The sequence below is a fragment of the Salmo salar genome, chromosome ssa13, assembly GCF_905237065.1.
Source record: "Salmo salar chromosome ssa13, Ssal_v3.1, whole genome shotgun sequence".
Classification (NCBI taxonomy): domain Eukaryota; kingdom Metazoa; phylum Chordata; class Actinopteri; order Salmoniformes; family Salmonidae; genus Salmo; species Salmo salar.
The window spans coordinates 59759823-59774287 of NC_059454.1; the positions used below are offsets into that span (position 1 = coordinate 59759823).

Consider the following 14465-nt stretch of genomic DNA (forward strand, 5'->3'; position numbering starts at 1 on the left):
GCAGAATCATTATCCTGACTTTCAAGAATGCCTGAATTGCTTCGCCTTGCTTTTCTGGTTGGCTGGATGCAAGTTTCACCATCCAATTATTGTAGATCTACAGGAGTGCAAGGTTCACCATGGCACGGACCGTGGTGGTATGTTGGCACATGAGAATTATTACAACATGGCAAATATCAGTAAAATCTTGCATTCTATCAATTCTGGCTTTTGCAGGCTACCTGATACATGAAACAGATAGGTGGGAGGGCATACAGTCTGTCGCCAATTTATTAATGCGGAATTTACCTAAACTAATGAAGGAAACACTTCAAACACTTCATTTTATTTCACATTCTAGATTTTTGGGATGTCATTAGCTCCAGCTGTTTTTATCGACACAAACACACCGCAGCAGTCAATTGTCGCATCTATTTCTATGCAAACCTTCTAAATGTCAACAAAAAAAATCACTGGACAACTTAATGGGAACATAGCTAATGAGTACTGTAGCCTCACCTTTATAATGGCAAGAAAGATTGTGAGCTCTAACATTAGCCTCTGAGTTGGAAATCTATTCACTGATGCAATGTTGAAAAAATTCATGGCAAATGTGTAAAGTGTCACTCTCTAAAACCACCATATTCTGCAGACTAAGGTTTGAGCACTCTGTTAAACCTTTACTAGATATAAGAGTATCATCAGATCTATCCCAAATAACAATTAAATCAACATCCTAGAATCCAGCTTCACGGATTTGCCAACTCTAAACTGAGCTGTGAGAGTTGACAGATCCGTGAAGCTGGATTGCAGGATGTTAATGTATGGATGAAGCTTTCAGAACCTCCCTTGTTTAAGCTTGCATCTGAAGCCTGAAAACAGGCTATTATCACAGGTAATGACCCACACACAGCCTATAAACTGGCATCTAACGAGGGTTACTCCATAAAAGACGCTCACTTCTGTCCCCTCGGAAATTGAAACTTCCGTTTAACTCCCCCACGTGGCTGGCTGCCGTAGGTTTCATTTTCACACACTGTTGTTCCATCTATTTCTTTCATCTTCTAGGAATGGATATTTACTCTTCTAAAATCAGTGGCCTAAGCAATCAACCGACAAAATAACAATAGTCAAAACGGTCACCATAAGCTTAGATTTAGCAACACAGAAGGGTGTGACACAGATTGGCATCTAGTATAGCAACACCTCCATGGTTCCCTGCATAATAGTGTGTCTGGTAAACAGCAGCTGCTATGACAGTAATAACAGGGTGCGTCTCAATTGGCACCCTGACCCTTATGTTACCTATGGGCCCTAGTCAAAAGTAGTTCTCTATATAAGCAATAGGGTGTCATTTGGGATGCACTCAGTCTTGCCAGTGTGGGCAGCAAGGCAGCCTGGTGCCTTACCGATGAGGGAGAGCTGCTTGGAGGGTCTAGGCTGCAGGTCCATGCCGTTCTTCAGCCACAGGATCGTAGGGTCTGGGATGCCGTCGGCGTGGCAGTGCAGGCTGGCAGACACACCAGGCTCCTGTGCCTGCGTCTCTGGGTAGACCAGGATCACTGGGGGAACTGGATACACAGAAACACGCACACATGCACAGACACACACATGCAAAGAGAGAGACACACACACACAGCCACAAGAGAGAGGAGTCAGGGAGGAACACTTACAAAGAAACATTGATAGGAGTGGCAGGATGGTATAGAAACACACACACACCAGGCACATTGGGCACACCAGGCAGAAAGGATTTTGTTTCACACCAGTACCACACGCATAGCTACATGCACTGCATTACAACATAGTCCAGCATGAGAGATGTTTATAAGAGACATGTTTACATGTTTATAAGACCAAATAAGATCACAATTGAAATACATGGTAACTGTCTTCCAAGATAACCTGCCTTCCAGGAAGAAAACTTTTCTCTCCGTCTTCAGCTGAAGCCAGGTCTTAGATGCAGCTGTATCGTTTTTCAATTAGCCTAAATCCTGCCGTACAACACAACACAATCACGCCTATTGTCCCTGTTAATTGAAAATCATTTCAGGCAATTTTTCTCTATTCATATCTGCGCATGCAATGAATCAAAGCTCTGAGGATGGCGATTATTATCTTTGATTTGATACGGTACAGACGGCTCTCCCAAGGTCTTCAATGAAGAGGCAGGCCCGGTAATCACACGTCATCTCAGCGGGAAAAATACTTATGCAAATGAGTTTGTCGAGCAGTGTGCTTTGATAAATGTCTGCAGCATCTGCGCTGCTTGCTGCTGGCTAGTTGGTGTACTGTAGCTAAAAAGGTTTACATGCTCAGGGTGGAATCAATTGAGTATGGTGAATAGAACGCCATGGTTACAGGCTTAATTTGCTTTCTATGATAGAATGTTGGACATGTTGGAATCAATGCCATGTTTGGTGATGTGAATGCTGTTGCTTCTAACTTTATCAAAATATTTGTTATCTATTCAAAAAAAAAAGGAACGTAACGTTGAAAGCAGCAATGATCGCAAACTGCAACTATTACACGTTTAGTCAGGTCAACATTCTGGTGACCACGTGCCAAACTAAAATCTGACCATGAAAGGACAGTGAAATGTCAAGTATGTGCCATTACTAACCATTCACCTGCAGTACATGGGTCTGGTAGAGCTCTTCATATCCATACGCATGACAGCTGTAGTTCCCCATATGAATGGTTGTCACCTTGGTGATGTAGAGGGAGCCGTCATCACCAAAGTCCTATTGGGAGAAGATGAAGGTGGCAGTGGTGGATGGTGAGGAAGGGAATAAGGGAGGGGAGTGAGGTGAGGGGGGGGAAGAAAAGTTGGGGACGGATGGAGGGAGGGGGAAGGGAGGGCACACAACAGGGGAGCATGGAGTGATGGGAAGCATATTAGACAATGAATCAACGCGGTCCCTGGGTGTTGGGAGGGGCGTGGGGATTTGAGCCCCGTCGTCACGCTCACTCAGTCTGATAAATAGGAAGGGTTAAAAATACAAAGAACATTAGTGTGATTAATGGAGCCAGTTGTTGTTTTTCCGGATGCACAACTCACCTGGGGTTTTAGCAGGGGCTTAGGGAGGATTAAGAAACTAAATAGTGGTGTCCCGTATGTGGCGGACAGACTGTGTGCAAAGCTACCTACCTGGAAACAAATCTCTCTCTGAACACAGACTAAAGCCTTGGAGTTTCTTACCACAAGCTATTGTCCCACTACGTGATTTTAGATAGAACATTTTGCTTCTCTCTTAGCTAACGAGGTGGGAGTGGATGAGGACATATCATCTCTAGCAATGCTTTTAGGTGAGGAAAGGCAGAGGAAATACTTAGGACAGACTTTGTAGAACATAGCAAAACAGTAGAAACTGCTTTAGAAATGAATTACGGTATAGTACTGTACCTGTAGATCAAAGGAGGTTGGTGGCACCTTAATTGGGGGGCGGCGGGGGGGGGGGGGGCGTACTCATGGAAAAAGCTGGAGCGGAGTGAGTGGAATGGTATCAAATACATCGAACACCTGGTTTCCATGTGTTTCATGCCATTCCATTTGCTTCGTTCCGGCCATTATTATGAGCCATCCTCCCCTCAGCAGCCTCCCTCTGTGAGGTAGATATTAAACAGTTTCTATAGTATGTAGCCCTATAGGGCATATACTTACATGTGTAATGGTGATTCTCATTATGTTGTCCAGTACAGGTTTATTTGAGATGCTTTTAATTACCAAGATATGCGTGTACAGTATGCGGGTGGACCTGAGACTATAAATGCAAATACAATCCTCTCAAAGTGAAATTAAACAAGAGATGCTGAACACCTTGTTCACACTGCCATTTGGGTCTCAAATGATGGACCTCGTAGAAGGAAGTGTGTTATAATAAAACATTTCAATATTTAATACAGTGGGTGGAATGGCTTTACACTTACACATAGTTAGTTAGTTCCGCCTTAGTTTGTAAAGGAGCTACAGTGGGGGGAAAAAGTATTTGATCCCCTGCTGATTTTGTACGTTTGCCCACTGACAAAGAAAGGATCAGTCTATAATTTTAATGGTAGGTTTATTTGAACAGTGAGAGACATAATAACAACAAAAAAATCCAGAAAAACGAATGTCAAAAATGTTATAAATTGATTTGCATTTTAATGAGGGAAATAAGTATTTGACCCCCTCTCAATCAAAACATTTCTGGCTCCCAGGTGTCTTTTATACAGGTAACGAGCTGAGATTAGGAGCACACTCTTAAAGGGAGTGCTCCTAACCGCAGCTTGTTACCTGTAAAAAAGACACCTGTCCACAGAAGCAATCAATCAATCAGATTCCAAACTCTCCACCATGGCCAAGACCAAAGAGCTCTCCAAGGATGTCAGGGACAAGATTGTAGACCTACACAAGGCTGGAATGGGCTACAAGACCATCGCCAAGCAGCTTGGTGAGAAGGTGACAACATTTGGTGCGATTATTCGCAAATGGAAGAAACACAAAAGAACTGTCAATCTCCCTCGGCCAGGGGATCCATGCAAGATCTCACCTTGTGGAGTTGCAATGATCATGAGAACGGTGAGGAATCAGCCCAGAACTACACGGGAGGATCTTGTCAATGATCTCAAGGCAGCTGGGACCATAGTCACCAAGAAACAATTGGTAACACACTACGCCATGAAGGACTGAAATCCTGCAGCGCCCGCAAGGTCCCCCTGCTCAAGAATACATATACAGGCCCGTCTGAAGTCTGCCCATGAACATCTGAATGACTCGGAGGACAACTGGTGAAAGTGTTGTGGTCAGATGAGACCAAAATGGAGCTCTTTGACATCAACTCAACTCGCCGTGTTTGGAGGAGGAGGAATGCTGCCTATGACCCCAAGAACACCATCTCCACTGTCAAACATGGAGGTGGAAACATTATGCTTTGGGGGTGTTTTTCTGCTAAGGGGACAGGACAACTTCACCGCATCAAAGGGACGATGGACAGGGCCATGTAACGTCAAATCTTGGGTGAAAACCTCCTTCCCTCAGCCAGGGCATTGAAAATGAGTCGTGGATGGGTATTCCAGCATGACAATGACCCAAAACACACGGCCAAGGCAACAAAGGAGTGGCTCAAGAAGCACAATAAGGTCGTGGTGTGGCCTAGCCAGTCTCCAGACCTTAATCCCATAGAAAATCTGTGGAGGGAGCTGAAGGTTCGAGTTGCCAAACGTCAGCCTCGAAACCTTAATGACTTGGAGAAGATCTGCAAAGAGGAGTGGGACAAAATCCCTCCTGAGATGTGTGCAAACCTGGTGGCCAACTACAAGAAACGTCTGACCTCTGTGATTGCCAACAAGGGTTTTGCCACCAAGTACTAAGTCATGCTTTGCAGAGGGGTCAAACACTTATTTCCCTCATTAAAATGCAAATAATTTTATATCATTTTTGACATGCGTTTTTCAGGATTTTTTTGTTGTTATTCTGTCTCTCACTGTTCAAATAAACCTACTATTAAAATTATAGCCTGATCATTTCTTTGTAAGTGGGCAAACGTACAAAATCAGCAGGGGATCAAATACTTTTTTCCCCCACTGTAAATATTGTCTGATAAATGTTTCCTTTTTCTTTGTCTTTGAAACGCAAAACCAACCCCGATGCTTCCTTCCATCTCCCCTTCCCCTTTACAATACACACCAATAGTTGTCCATTGTAGCCATAATATCGTTTGTGGATTTTTCACAGCATTCCCAAACGGGCAAGTTTGACATGCTAATTAACATGTGTTATAGCATAATTGTTTGAATAGAGAAAACGCACTACTTAATTTCATTGCTGAATTATTCCCTTGTGTTTCAGTGAAGGTTGGTCTGTCTGGAACTACTGGAGGTGATGAGTGAAACAAATTGTTTTCTTTCTCTGCAGTACATAGGTTGCTATGACACAGGCAGTCCAATTCTTATCCTTTTCCACAAATTATTTGACCAATCAGATCAGCTGAGCTCTTTTGCCAATAATTGGCCACAAGATCAGAACTGCGCAGCCTGTGTAAACGCAGCTTGTGTAAACGCAGCCGTATGGTGCCGCCCTCTCCTTGAAGGCAATCAAACCAGAGGGAACAGATTTTATCTTTCCCAAAACACAACGCAATTACTTTGGAGAAAAGTAGCCATTCAATATGTAAAATGTCCCATTTACTAGTGGGAGAGAGAGAGAGAGAGAGAGAGAGAGACAGAGAAAGAATAATACTGCTCTACCTTTACGCTGTAGCAGAGTGCAGACAAATGGGTCTGATTCCAGCATGGGCAAATTGCCACTCAGCCAGCGAAACGTTTCATATGTCAGAGTGCCTTTTGGGTTGGAATTTCAATCACAACTAAATGTAATATTTGTTTATTGATTGCAAAATGAGATAATTTTCATAGTAAAACAGAACAACTCAGTTGGCCTGTAAATGAATCTACTTTACGCTGACCTGAAGCGACAAATCACACACACGGTAACCCAACATAGCAGGCGTAGAAAGACGCCTGAACTGAGTTCCCACTTCTGTTTTTCAGGGGAAACAGAAGTTGGGTTGAAAATACTGGATCCCTGAAGAGCGGCAACATCCGCTTTCTGCCAACGCCACTAAAGGTGCACACACGGAGACCAAAGGCCTTCAGTAAGTATGCATTATTTCCTTTGTTCTTAATTAAAATGCAGCGGAAGTGCACAATAGGAGGTAACTCTTCCCTTGCACACTGTATGCATTATAAGAGCATAAAGCTGCCTAAGAATTACATGGGAACACATGATGCGGAGTGGTACATTGCTTATTGTGCACACCTGCATGTTCTTGCACATCAGACATTACTTTGTGAACATGAAGGCATGAAAAATAACCTCAAAGTAATAGCTATTAGTGGTAACTGACAACTGTAATTATCGTCACACACTTTTTACCACTGAAAACCCTAACTCCATGGCAACAGTAGCAGTAGCATGTTGCACAGAGGACCTTTTTTTCTCTCTCACTTCCTTGTCCTCCCCGTGACACCGCCTATACACATGCCAGTTGACCTGCATGTCATTGTTTATTGTATCTCCGAGGCAACATATAACAAGGCCAATTCGTTAACATGCAAATAGAGAATTCTAAATCAGCTGGTGGATTAACAGAGTCCCCCACTGTCAGCTGTGCAGGTGAGCTAAACAACTCGCCGGCGCCGCCACTCCATAGTTCATTAACCGCATGTAGCCAATTCCCATGCTATGCTATGTTTGGATTTGCTCATATTTATTTTGAACATGGTCTGTGCTCTTTCAGATGAGCACGACGCCTGGCAGAGTGCCAATGAGACCCACGTGCTACTGAGACCCAAATCATTACATCATTTCTAATTCGAATAAATGATAGCTAACAAGTGAGGAAAAACACAGACCTGTTTTTAATTGGAAATGAAGAAAAAAAACAAGCTGGGAAAATAAGATGAATTAATGGTGTTAATGGGAATTAGCATTTCTCATTTATTTTCCGTGAACCTTTATCTAACGTTATTGATTATTCTTTGATTTCTTTCAACGTGAAGAGCCCCTGTTGAGACACATTCTGAGGATAATCAAATATTAACCAACGTTCCAATTATAAAAAGTTTTTTCTAAAAACCCACCACATCAAAGTTTACAATGTTGGACACTGGTTCACCTTGTTTCACCTTGAAAAGCCCATGAAGTTGAAAGACACTCTTACTCATATCTACAGTTTCAGAGTGAAAGCCTATGCACTTTTGGGCTGTAGGACTAACCTGTTTCAACCCTGCTCCCTTGGACTCTGGCTCATACTAGCATGACTTAATTCATGTCAAAACATGATTTTTTACAAGGTCCTATAACTTTCCATAAATTCCCTGGTTCCAGAAATCCTGGCTGGAGACTACTGGATTTCCTGCTTATTCCCTTCTTATTCTGGGAATCCTCCAACCAAGATGACTGAAACCCTCTGACTCAGCCAATACTCACATTGATGTCCTCCAGGTCCAGGAAGTTGAGTATGATCCCGTTCCTCTTCCAGATGATTGGTGGCCGCAGCGTTCCCTGGATGGCACAAGACAGCACGGTGCTGAGGCCCACTGTTACCGTGGAGACACTCACTCTCTGGTCCTCAGCCAGGCTCAGCTGAACAACCTCTGTTGTCAGGGTGAGGCGAAGAGGGAGAGAGATAGAGAGAGCGAAAGAGACATACAGTAGGGGAGTGAGAGAGAGGAGAGAGAGAGGGTGGGGGGAGAAATAGAGAAATCAGGGGTGAGAGAGAGAAGAAAGAAAAAGAAAGAAAGAAAGAAAGAAAGAAAGAAAGAAAGAAAGAAAGAAAGAAAGAAAGAAAGAAAGAAAGAAAGAAAGAAAGAAAGAAAGAAACCAATAAAAGAGATAAGCTGGTGGAACTGAACCAAAGACAGACTTTATTCATCACATCACAGAACACACAGTAGGGGATACAAACACAGCTGTGTGAGAGAGAACGGTGTTTAATCTGAGGACGAGAGCAGGACATTGTGGAAGTATAATTTCTCTCATTAAGGAAGATTTACATTCAGCTGACTAGCGAGTCCAATTTGTTTCACCTTTAAGGAAAATCAAGAAGCACTGTTCCAGAGTGTCCCCGGGGACCATATACAGGAAGGAAGAAAGAGGGAGGGATGGAAGAATGAGAGATGACAGGTAAGAACGTAATAAATACACTAAATGTACAAAACATTAGGAACACCTTCTCTTTCCATGACATAGACTGACCAGGTGATTCCAGGTGAAAACTATGATCCCTTATTGATGTCACTTGTTAAATCCACTTCAATTAGTGTAGATGAAGGGGAGGAGACAAGTTAAATCATTTTTTAAGCCTTGAGACAACCGAGACACGGATTGTGTATGTATGCCATTCAGAGGATGAATGGGCAGTCAAAAGATTTAAGTGCATTTGAACGGGGTTGGGTAGTAGGTGCCAGGTGCACCGGTTTGAGTGTGTCAAGAACTGCAACGCTGCTGGGTTGTTTTTCCACACTCAACAGTTTCTCGTGTGTATCAAGAATGGTCCATCACCCAAAGGACATCCAGCCAACCTGACACAACTGTGGGAAGCATTGGAGTCAACATGGGCCAGCATCCCTGTGGAACGCTTTCGACACCTTGCAGAGTCCATACCCAGACAAATTGAGGCTGTTCTGAGGGCAAAAGGGGTTGCAACTCAAAATTAACAAGGTGTTCCTAATGTTTTGTACACTCAGTGTATGTCTGAATGGCCCTGGGTCAAAATTGGTTGGGGTCTTTAGGAAGAGTATAATTCATTCAATAAACAAAGATTCCCAGACACCTGACAGAAATCTAAATAGAGCCGACCATGCATGAACTCCTGAGCAAATCCCTGTTCCCTTCCCACTCTGAAATGGATTGGATGTGTGACCTATATGAAATTACAATGTGCCAGCCTCTCCTGCTGGTCTATACTTTCTGGTCTATACTTTCTATACTTACAGTCGGTATTGCTACAGTACATGATTAGAACAAACACTACTGGATATGTAGGTGAATCCAATCGTGATCAAATCCAGGTGATAAAAATAAATCGGTTTGACAGGTTTGAGACACACAATATTGCTTCCTCTAGTTGACTCACCCTAGTTCATGTTCAGACTATAATACCTTGCATTTAGAAGGAGCTTGGCGAAGAGCTGCTCTGCTACGCTAGTACATACTTCTGACAAATCTCCCCTGCTTTTCTCGCAGAATCAATTCACGATGTTCTGATCCACCTCTTATAAAGGCTTATGTAAACCCTATTCATCAGGCTCTGAAAGCAGAGAGCAAGCGGAGCCCAAACACAAACTGCTTGAGAGGGAAACATTTACTGTTGCCGTCTAATGATATCATTTAGTCAAGAACTACTTAGATTGCTACATTGCTTGCTGTTCCTTCGTTCAGTTACAAAACATACCAAAAGAGGTGAAACACTGAATTTATAGTAAAATAACCAAGGGTTACTTATTGGATTGGTGAGATTAGGAGAGCAGGTCTATAATTGTGCCTTTTGGGGGCCCTAAGTGTGTCACGCCCTGACCTGAGAGAGACGGTTTATTTCTCTATTTTGTTAGGTCAGGGTGTGGGGTGGGCATTCTATGTTTTTGTATTTCTTTGTTTTGGGCCGAGTATGGTTCCTAATAAGAGGCAGCTGTCTATCGTTGTCTCTGATTAGGAATCATACTTAGGCAGCCTTTTCTCCACCTGTGTTTGTGGGTTATTATTATTTCTGTGCGTGTTGTGTGTTCGCCACAGTTGCGTTACGTTTCTTTCTGTTAACATGTTTATTGGTTTGGTTCGGTTTTCTTCAAATAAAGATGTGGAATTACCGGCACGCTGTGCCTTGGCTCATATATGACAGGGAATTTGAAGATAGAGAATGTGACAAAGTGAGATAGACGTCTTAACATTTATTTTCTGCAATTCTACACATTTTGCCATGGGGTATAAAGAAAATGTTGCAGTTTTAAAGCAAGTTTTCTGCAAATCTATACATGTTGCCATGGGGCAGAGAGAAAGCATGTGCAGTTCTACATCACATTTCATGCAATTCTACCCATTTTGCCATAGAATGGAGAGAAAATGTTGCAGTTTCAATGCAAATTCCCTAATGACTTATGCCATGTTAATATGATATCTGAGTGAGAGCGACTAATAAAACCAATGGGGCCTCCTGGAGGTCAGGGCCCCTGGGCACATGCCCTGCATGCGCGGTCGGTATTCGACCGTGATTAGGCAGAATGCAAGTTTAGATAACTGGCTAGACTAACTCCCAATCTAAAAAGTGTTAGCTGACATAGCTAATTGAGTGACTGTCAGTGACTGACATATCAAGAGTAAAACATTTCTAAATTGTACCTATTATTTATTCTACTATTCTTACTCTCAATTTTAAGTTGAGGACCCCGACTGAGTTCCAAAATAAAACAATATTTGTTTTTTTGTTATGATACGTTGCCACTTCCAGGTAGGGTTTAATCTACCCCACAGTAATTGGGGTGACATGGTGGGCTATGAGATGTAGGCCAATGCAGAGCAGAGTACATTGATTTGACATGGCTGGCTAGGGAGCCCACTCCTCACTACAACTGGTCTGTCATGTAGACTGCATACCTTAATGTTACTGGTATCACAATATGCAGAGAGAAGGATTGTGCAAATGACTGAGTAGTCAGTTTCCCTTTTTGTTCTCAGATGTTACATGTACAGTATATGAGTAGAGAGTAAAGTTGTTGAAAAGGACATATTCATTTGCAGGGTCTTGAGAGATGTCTCTAAACCGAAAGCAAAACTGAAGTGAAGAGGAAATTTGTCAACTCTTGAAGGACAGTGAAGGTTGATAAAGCTGATGGATCATTGTTAAAACCAACACATTTCAGCCTTCCAAATTCAGCCATGATATAAACACTTTGACACATAAGCGGAATCAAATGTAAAATTCATTGTGCACTAAGATGGAGGTTATTGTATTGACAAAGCAGAGTCAACCTGGCAACTTTTCAAACCCACTCCGTCTAGAAATTCAGCCTACACTGTTTTGTCTGGCACAAAAGCAAAACAAAGAAAACACCCACACAAAAATGTCCTCCATGTTAGAACGGTGGTGGTTTCATCTTTTGTTGGCTCTGAGCAATTCGATGTGAAATAAATCCTGATGCCAAATGGAGATTTTGACTCCAGCTTTGGAGATTGTTGTTCCCTGAGGAGAAGCCTCTCTGCGTCCAATTTTTTACCAGCAGACTACACAGGCAAAAGCCTCGTCTTCTGAAGAGCAGAGCATGTGTGACAAAGGCAGACAAATTACATATCCACTGGCCATGCCTGCACGGTTCTCCCTGCTGGAAAGGCTTGACATGACATTATCTGCTTAATGATTCCTAGGCTTTATAACCCACCCAAAAATTGCATGTGTACGAGTAACTTTCCTGCGACTCACAAACTATTGATCCATCAGTGGTAACTGCTAGCGCCTGCTATATGCGGTATAGCCAACATGAAGGATGCTCGTTTCTGGCCTCCGCTCCAAAAAATACACACAGAAATGTAAATGCAAAGTACGAATAAGCTCTCCCTGGGAAAAACTAATGTGGGCCTCTGAATGCAGCCCAGAAATCTCGTCCCCTTTCTCCTCTATTACCTGGGGCCTAATGTGCCTAAATAAGACATCCCTGGAAACAAAACAGGGAGAAGAGAGCTTGGCTGTCTGCGAAGTGGGGGTACACAGGAATGAGAGTCGAGGAGGGAGCATTAGACTTGGTAAGAATTCGGCCTAAATGTTTGATTGGTCTCCATAGCTCCACCTCCCAAGCTCTCTGATGCTTATGGCATTCTGATGGAGTTGTCAGTGTTGTGGCTAAGGCAATTTACAACCAAGCTTTAACTTCCTGACTGATGTCTTGAGCTGTTGCTTCAATATATCCACATAATCTTCCTTCCTCATGATGCCATCTATTTTGTGAAGTGCACCAGTCCCTCCTGCAGCAAAGCACCCCCACAACATAATGCTGCCACCTCCGTGCTACACGGTTGGGATGTTGTTCTTCGGCTTACATGCCTCCCCCTATACCTCCAAATGTAACGATGGTCATATTGGCCAAACAATTCTATGTTTGTTTTATCAGACCATTGGACATTTCTCCAAAAAGTACGATCTTTGTCCCCATGTTCAGTTGCAAACTGTTGTCTGGCTTTTTTATGCCGGTTTTGGAGCAGTGGCTCCTTCCTTGCTGAGCGGCCTTTCAGGTTATGTTGATATGGGACTCGTTTCACTGTGGATATAGATACTTTTGTACCTGTTTCCTCCAGCATCTTCACAAGGTCCTTTGCTGTTGTTCTGGGATTGATTTGCACTTTTCGCACCAAAGTATGTTCATCTCTAGGAGACAGAATGCATCTCCTTCCTGATCGGTATGATGGCTGCGTGGTCCCGTGGTCTTTATACTTGCGTACTATTGTTTGTACAGATGAACGTGGACCTTCAGGCATTTGGAAATTGCTCCCAAGGATGAACCAGACTTGTGGAGGTCTACAATTTTTTTCTAAGGTCTTGGCTGATTTCTTTTGATTTTTCCATGATGTCAAGGAAAGAGGCACTGAGTTTGACGGTAGGCCTTGAAATGCATCCACAGGTACACCTTCAATTGACTCAAATTATATCAATTAGCCTATCAGTAGCTTCTAAAGCCATGACATAATTTTCTGGAATTTTCCAAGCTGTTTAAAGGCACAGTCAACTTAATGTATGTTAACTTCTGACCCACTGGAATTGTGATACAGTGAATTATAAGTGACGCTTCTAGCACTGAGATGGTGTACCTTAGATTGCTGGGCCACTCGGGAGCCCCACAATATATAGAGAGAGTCAGGATAGATCATTTCAGGTTATACAGAGTCAAGCTAGATCATTTCAGGTTGTATAGAGTCAGGATAGATCATTTCAGGTTATACAGTGTCAAGCTAGATCATTTCAGGTTGTATAGAGTCAGGATAGATCATTTCAGGTTATACAGTGTCAAGCTAGATCATTTCAGGTTGTATAGAGTCAGGATAGATCATTTCAGGTTATACAGTGTCAAGCTAGATCATTTCAGGTTGTATAGTCAGGATAGATCATTTCAGGTTAGGTAGATAGATTAATTAATAGATTCAGGATATCAACACCTGAAAAGGAATTTGTTTATTTTGCCATTCTTGATACTTGCTACCTATTCTCCAATGCTGCCAAAGCTGCTTAGCAATGGGCTTTAAAGCAATCAGGTTTAAAACAGCTCTTAATTGGTGCTCTGTTTCCTCTTGCTGGGGCACATTCTTGTGACTGCATGGTTCCCTCAGTCCAATCCCTAACTGATAGCAATGTGCCACTACTGCAATATAATATCTGAAGAAAAGCAGCCACATTGGACCTAAAGTTCAAACATGCATGCACACACACAAGCACGTGCACACGCACACTTTAATGTGTCTTTTCAAAGCGGGGAGAGGCTCTATGCAGATATGCCTCCCCGAGATCCCTCGGTGACTACAAACAATCCCTGATGTGTTGCTGTACATGTAAGCCTGGGCTGTGCAGGTGGGAACTGATACATATGGTTGTTCTATTATCAATTAAAAACAGACAATATTTGCCACATCCAGTAAAAGGACTTGCAAGGACTTATAAGGTCTTGCAATTTCACACCAAGGCAATGTGCTAAAATACATAAATACACCAGCTAATACATTTTTGGTTCCAGGAACGGTTGGGTTAGGTAGAATTTGTTTTTATTAAGGATCCCCATTAGCTGCTGCCATGGCAGCTGCTACTCAGACCTGGGGTCCAGCAACATTACTTCTTATTCTGAGAATGTTGCATACCGAAGCATTCCAGGAACAGTCTAACAACTTGTTAACTCCAACAAGTTCTAAAACGTTCTATGGAACATTCATTTATCTTAAAACCATAGACATTAAAACCAGTAGATAGTGA

The 14465-nt window shown here is 42.7% G+C and overlaps 1 protein-coding gene across 1 annotated transcript in view; it reads right to left on the reverse strand.

Annotated features, from left to right (window-relative positions):
- The window catches only part of LOC106567522 (follistatin-related protein 4), a 218173-nt gene that overhangs the window by 20263 nt on the left and 183445 nt on the right, over nt 1-14465 (reverse strand). Inside the window, exons 7-9 of the mRNA XM_014136869.2 lie at nt 7952-8118; nt 2603-2723; nt 1389-1550 (exon numbers count right to left, since the gene is read on the reverse strand). Coding sequence (XP_013992344.1) covers nt 1389-1550; nt 2603-2723; nt 7952-8118 — 450 coding nt within the window. The remainder of the gene's footprint in view (nt 1-1388; nt 1551-2602; nt 2724-7951; nt 8119-14465) is intronic.